This window comes from Spinacia oleracea, chromosome 6, assembly GCF_020520425.1.
Source record: "Spinacia oleracea cultivar Varoflay chromosome 6, BTI_SOV_V1, whole genome shotgun sequence".
NCBI lineage: Eukaryota > Viridiplantae > Streptophyta > Magnoliopsida > Caryophyllales > Amaranthaceae > Spinacia > Spinacia oleracea.
In genome coordinates, this window is record NC_079492.1 from 51,191,521 (window position 1) to 51,199,233 (window position 7,713).

The window sequence follows — 7,713 nt, forward strand, 5'->3', positions numbered from 1 at the left end:
AATCGACTATTATTAGTATTACTCAAATTTTTATTAGTTGATAATTTATTAATACAAAGTGTATTATCAACATACAATAACACATAAGTATGATTATTATTATTATTATTTTTATTATTATTATTATTATTATTATTATTATTATTATTATTATTATATTGTAGTGACTAAAGTCATTAAGTAGGCTAAGAGTGTTAAAAAAATAGGATAATAATATCGCGGTTGAAATTCATTTTTTAAGATTGTAAAATCATATATTTTTTATTATAGTTATTAGCAACGTATAATGCAATATTAGAAAATCAATAGTAATAGTGCAATCTATAATTTGTAATTTTTTTTACATGTTAAGTGATTAATATTTTTCATATTAATATCAACATATTATTTCGATTCTCTCCAAAATAGATGAACTCGTAATATTTCTTGTAATATACTCCGTATATTGTTCTATAATATGGAAGGAAACAAATTAGAAAATATATAGTTTTTTAAATCTCCTTTAATGGAGTAGATATTATAAAATATAAATAATAAAAAAAGTCAAAGACACACCAAGAGATGATACGTGTAAATCCTGGTGTATCTTTTCGTATATACTACCTCCGTTCCATAATGATGTTCCAATTTCTTTTTTCACGTTTGCCAACGCACGCTTTATATCGTTTTTATCTATAATTACACAATATTAAAAATAATAATTTTTTAATATTATTAAAGTGTTCATTGAGACGAATCAAACAAGATCCCACATGAATATGTTTTTTCTTACATATTGGAAATAATTTAGAAGATTCTCTTCGACTGTGAATAGTGTCAAAAATCTAAATTAAAACATCATTATGGAACGGGGGAGTAGTTATTTAAAATAATTATATATTTAAAATTCAAAATTCTCTTAAAATAAATACTATATGTTTAAAATTTAGTTGAAAGAAAAAATGATTTTTTTATCGAATATAGATATGTCAGATTGTCAGTGGCATAGGTTTTTTGGGAGATCCTCCTATGCATCGTCCCCAAATGGGCGGCGATGGACGAAAGTTTATTGGGTAATGGGGTCAGAAAATGTATTCGTCGCTGGTGAAGGGGGATTTAGATTGAACCCGCCCGAGTCGCTAATCATCCGTCTAACTTACATATTATAATGTTTTGTTTATTTACCCCAATAACTCTAATCAGAATAACGAATTTTCAGAGGATATATAATAGAGTTTTAAAATACAAAAATCTCTTACCAAAAAAAAAGGTCGAGTATAGGGGTGGTGTGGATACACAGGAAAGGGGGTGATGAAGAGGGGATGCATTTTATTTTGTACCTCTCGAGACGGGGGTTGGGAGGAGTGGGTATCGTTCCTATCGTGGAGGGAGGGGATGTACATGAGAATTGTAGCGGATGCAGGTATGCAGGTTTTTCCCCGCCTCAAAGTCATATATAACTCAATAAAGTAAATGGTCTAGATAGGTGTTAAGTAATCGGATAATGAGGTTGACGGTGACTGTGCGAGTTTTAAGTGGCTATTAATATTGAAGTGAAAGACGGGTGAGATAACTTTATGCTTGATACAAGTGGACAAGTGGTGAATGAGAATGAAAATAATTTTATTTGTGTACCCTTATTTGTTTAATTGTTTTAATAAGTTAGACACCGAATGAGAAATAACAAAAAATTTCATCATTAATTAATTTTTATTTGGAGAATTTCCATAAGCTCTATATTGATAATAATTGTCTACCAGATTTCATACAAATTTATATTTAGATTATAAACCGTGCATCGCACGGGTACTATACTATAAGCCTTCGTTAAAATGTATGGTTTAGATACAATTCTACCTTGTAGAGTTTTATTAAAACTCTAGAGCTCCATTATTTAATACAAGTATTAATTAAATGGGCTTTTACTTTTATTTATTTTTGTGTTTTTTTAAACTTAACACAAAAAAGTACTTTAATATAAAGATAAATATGGTGATTATATATGTTTAGCAGGGAATCTTCATATAGTTTGAATTAGTCACCAACTCACCACTCCCTTCGTTTCTTTTTGTTCTTTATTTTTGGTATTTTACACGCTTTTTAACGATTAATTAATGTGCATTGAGATTCCTTTTTTTTAAACAAGACAAATTACATTTATTTATAATGTTTTCACTTTTATTAAAATTCCGATATTTGGAAAATGAGAAAAATTTAATGTCCTAATGGAAAAATGTGAGAGATTAAATGACTCAATGAATTTAATTGTTTAAAATAACCGTTATTCACAAATTTTAATAGAATATTAAGACATTTATGTGATAATATAAAAAGAAATGTAAAAAATATTTTGGAACCCAAAAAGAAAAACGTAAAGAAGAAAAAGAGACGGGGAAATACCTTTCTAGTATGCGTGCATATTATTGACCAGGAGACCGCAAGATAATGGGATATGAAGCTTCTTATGAAGAAGTTATTCCCATGTATAAACATTTTCGAAGAAGTTAGGTGATATTGTTTGGTTAAACACGGGAAACAACTTCCTTTATTTTGTATGAAGATGAACTTCCTAGGAAGTGAGACTTCTCATATTTTTGTCAATCCAAACCATCCTATAATCTCCGTTACGGACGTTATTCTCATGCAAACAGCTACACTACATTAATCAAAAGAGGAAAGAAAATGATCAAGCAATTTTACAACAATCGATCATCACATAATATGTAATTCCTGCCTTAATATCCATAATCTCTGAATCAGAGTGATCAGTCACAAGTGATGAGCAGATCTCGCCAAAATTCAAAACTGAAACGTATTAAAAGTTTACATAGCATAGTCTGCTTGCTACATGACTCAACCACCAGTCTTCAGTCGTGACAGCAAAAAAAAAACAAAAAAAAAAACAAAAAGAAAAAAAAAAAAAAAACGAAGGGCGGGAGAAAAGATTTATTTTTATCTCTACTATTTCAGCAGTCGACCAACAGCACACCTGTGAAGCAAGAACATGAAAACGAGTTGTAAAATACACAATTTATCAAACTAACCAGTCCTTGTACAAAAATGCAAGCTCCATAAAACCAGTCCTTGCTTTCATAAAATTGGTCATCAAATAAAATAAAACCACTAAGAGGAAAAGATACAATTCTAACCTCAACATTTGGAAGATTAACTTCTTCAGTCTAATGGAGTCAAAGTTTCAGTTTGAATCCCTTTGATAAGAAACCATCCAAATCACGCCTACAAAAGATCACAAGGATATCAAAGGAGACGATTCAAAGTTTCCAAACAATATTCCCTTCGTCCCAAAATAAGTTGCATGGTTCACAACAGCATATATATTGAACAAGTTCTTAAGTGGGTGGAGAGGGTAAAAATATAGTTAAATAACAAGTGAGAAAACCACAGCATAGAACACATGTTAAGACATCCAAAATAGAGAATTAAGCAATTTGGGACGTCATTATTTTCATTGTTTTCCTTGCTCAGCATATTTGAATGGCAACCCAAAAGCATGGTACGGAGTACTTGACACCATAAAGAGCACAAAATTAGTTACCAAAACACGAATGTAAACTCGAAAAGCAATACTTACCTTTCCTTATTGTTTTTACTGATTTGACATCCCTTAGGTGGTTGCTCTTGGATAACCTGGTAATTCCTCGTACAATTGCCAATCGGAACAAGACTACTTGAACACATCACAGTATCAAAAGCTTTAGGCAGGGCAGGCACTTTGACATATGTAACTGCTTTCTTTCTCAAGTTATACCAGAGCAGCTTTCCATTATCTTGCTCAAAAAGGACTTGAGAACCATCCTCTGAATATGCTAACGGCTTCATGTACTCGAAACAACTGATTACATTAGGTTGCGAGATAGAGACCAGTTTTGTCCATGACTCAGTCTGATAGTCAGTCATCACCCACAAATCAAAGCTTTCTTTAGGGTAATGGCAGAGAAAACAAAGACTACCTCCTAGTAGACCAAGACTCATGTGGAAATCTGTGTCAACATAATTTGGCTGTGTAACCACCCTGCATTTCTCCACTCCAAGATCAAAAGCTATGACCAGATTCGAGCTACTATACAAATCGGGATTTTGGCGTGCAACCCAATGCAACGCACCACTAGTAAAAACTCCATAGCATGGGTAGCAAACAAAGTAAGAAAATTGCTGTATCTGTTTCCGACTTTTGGTTTTCGAACTATAAACTTGAACTTCAATGTCCATTGTACCACCTTTCAAACGGTTGTGCTGCTGTAAAATAGAGACTACCTTGTAGTCATCAGCAGTGGGATCATAGCCGAATCCATGAGTTAAGCAATGGAACACGTTAGAAGCATGCTCGAGATGAAAACCAGGAGAAGGAATTTTCTCGTGTTTGCCAGTATATGGATTCCACAGGGCGAAGTTCTGGTCGTTACACAAGCAGATCAAGCCATTACAAGAGCCAACTATATCAGTATATTCATCACTGCATAAAAGTGGGTGGTTGATATCAATGGCTTTATCAAGCAGCTGAGCATTCACCGACAACCACCTATCCCCTTTGACAATGAGTGACGAGCCACTGTTGCAGTTCCTAAAAACTTCAAGATGCATCTTAATAAAGTCTGACCCATTAATGAGATTGTACCATGTCTTGCAAACAAGTTGAACACGCAAAAGGGTCTTAACAGGAAGCTGAGAAAAGATATGACAAAGCACCTTCTCTGGAAGGCTTGCTAAGAGACTACTCAGCTCTCTCTGTAGTTCCTCTGGCCTTGTCACTGAATCATTTCTGCAATGAACACAAAACAGTGCAATCAATGACCTAACACTACCAATAATTAAGTTAAAAATGCTTCTACTTCCCCGCAACTAACCTAAAACTTTAAATAAAATAAGATAAAAAAGTTGTAATCAAGGAAAATGTATAACTAATACTCTGTATATGGTGTAAATGCTATCTGTAGCCCTATGTATAAGAAACCATAGGTAGACATATAAATCATTAAATAGCACCAAATGATGCATTTGTCAATAATTCCGAAATTCAAACCATTTTAAAAATATATTTCATGCTTATACATAACCCTTTTCAAATGCAGACATGCAGTAAGTGAAAAAAGTGAGAACCTTATGTCTTATCCTTAGATTTCTAACAGAAAAAACAATATAGTGTCCAACAAAGTAAAAGCAGCACAACAGGAAAGAAAATTATCAATAAATTCAATATTAAACAACTATGACACAGGAAACTTCATGCAAATAACATTAGTAATCAAACTATGAAAAGACTCCGGTAATATTGTGGCTTACTATCAGTGTTATGTGATTCTAAGGAATTATTTTCAACAATGGCACCTTGTTCTGCGAAGGCACGTGACTTTGTGGGCTTTGTTTCTCAATTCTCACCTTAGGCATACTACTCTACTACGGTACTACCTAGGCCCTAGAACCGCAATGGACTTCATGCTTTAACAACACTAGATATGCTGCAAAAATATCATAAGACGTTCCACAAGCAAAAATCAGAAGCATCTCACTTGGACCACCTCCAAATCTCCAATTAACTGAGGAAGTCAGGGATATAAACATAAACAATTAATACAAAGGCAAAACATTTACATGATGTCTAGCTGATGACTATTTAGTGGTTGTATTTCAGACAAATTTCAACACAACTCTTAATACAAATTTGAAAGGAAAAAAACCTGAGCTTCTCAACCAGCTCGTTCTCACCTTTTCTTGGAAGCACAAACATATAAGAATGACAGAAATGTCAAAAAGACATCATTATTTTTCTGTTATCTCAAGAATGAAGTTCTTAAATATGAATAAAATACAATGATGTGATTGACAACATTTCATGCATCACTGAAGAGCAAGTCAATGAGTCGATGACCAACAAAACGATATATACTGAAGATCTTTCTAGAAGGAAACCATCAAAGTACAACATAAAGAAAAAAAGGCCATTCATCTAAATTACAAGAAAAAACTTCTGGACGAGAATTTTTTGCACAAATTGGGTGATAGATCGACAGCAAGACCTTTAGAGTATTAGCCCCATGCCCCAAGCCCCAAGCCCCCAACCAAGAAGACAAGGACAATATTAGGTAATGCTGCACAACAATTCTTAATTACATAATCAAGACCATTAAACGTACCACATTAGTCTTCTAATTCGCTAGAACAGAACTCCAAATTCAAACAAAGACACACAGCCCTTTTCAGCCCTAGGAGTCCAGAGAGGCATAACCACAGTCCACAAAAGAAGACAACCACAAAGAGATAGACAACAAATTTAACAAAGCAGTAACAACTTAATCAGTTACATATGCAAATTTCAGGAAAAAGCCTTTGATTATGTACAAAGGCCATACCCTAACTACTTAATCAATCTATAACCACAGACAGAAAGAAGAGAATTCATCTAACAAACCATAAAACTGTTATAAGAGTACAACCAAACAGTGCAACTACGATTGACAAATATAATGATGGCAACACAAGATTATGCAGACAACCATACCTCTTCTTTTTAGGCTTCTTCTTTTTCTTGTGAATCTCAAGTGAAACAAGGCTTTCCACCAACACTAGTGAGTCAAACGACCAAGGCAAACCACGGGTTTTCACAGTCTTGGCTCTTTTGCTCTTCACATCAAACCACACAAGCTTCTTAAAGTCTTGCTCAAAGAGCACCTCCTCAGAATCACTTTTCTTCAAGTAAGCCACTGGTAGACCAAGACTCTCCCTCTGAGTAACCGAAAACAGCTTAGTCCAAGATTTCTCCACACCATACTCTTTCATAATCCACACATCAGTACGAACTCTACCATAAAGGGCCATTACTCTAAGACATCCATCTAAAACCCCCAAATTAACAAACATATCAGAAGTCACCTTATCATACTTAGGCTGTGGCACAACCTTGAAAACCTCCCTCCCAATATCGAACGAAATGATAAATTGAGGCTTTTCCGGTGACTTTTTAACCGCCACCCAATGCAAACAGCCATTGAGATAAGATGCCCAACACAAACCAATACCAATGTAATATTCACTAGGAAAATCCCTAACCTTTCTCCAAGAATTAGATTTCAAACTATAAACCTTCACTTCACTAAAATGAATATTACTATTTTTCACAAAAAATTCAACAATACGCACCAATTTATAATCATCATTAACATGATCATACCCAAAACCATAAGGAATTCTAGCAGTTTTAGGCAATTTACCAGCATACCCAGGAATATCGACGTCTGAAACGGGTAAAACCCGGTGTTTTCTCGTCGTCGGGTTGAAAATCACCGTCACTTCCCCATCAGCCAAACAAATCAACCCATGACAAGAACCCACAATCTCTACCTCAAAAGATGCGATGTCAAAGGGGTGATACATTAAAGTGGCGCGTTTCAGTGCAGGATAGTCTACGGTGTAAAGGAAGGGCTCTTCATTAGTCATAATAATACCATCTTGCAAGAAACAATCCTTGATTATCAGGGTATGATGGGTAGGGTTTTGCAAGGCGTTTTTCAGATGAAGATTGATGAAATATTTGCCGTCGATCAAAGTCCGCCATGATTTTGCGACGCTTCGGAAGCGTAGAAGGGATTTCACAGGGAGTTTCGAGAGAATTTCGGTTATCAAATGCGTCGGAAGTTCCGCCATTTTTGCGCGCAGCATTGTGCAATTCTAGAAGGGATGAGGAGTCGACAGTTTCATTTCTTTGGTAAAATGAAAGGG

General features: G+C 34.5%; 1 protein-coding gene across 1 annotated transcript; it reads right to left on the minus strand.

The window, feature by feature from the left end:
* Positions 1-2,673: 2,673 nt before the first annotated feature.
* Positions 2,674-7,713, minus strand: LOC110787541 (F-box protein CPR1). The gene is made up of 4 exons (XM_021992175.2): positions 6,497-7,713; positions 3,572-4,759; positions 3,129-3,216; positions 2,674-2,968 (listed from the first exon to the last, which is right to left on the minus strand). The coding sequence occupies exons 1-3, from the start codon at positions 7,651-7,653 to the stop codon at positions 3,168-3,170; spliced, it is 2,394 nt and encodes a 797-aa protein (XP_021847867.1). The 5' UTR covers positions 7,654-7,713; the 3' UTR covers positions 2,674-2,968; positions 3,129-3,167.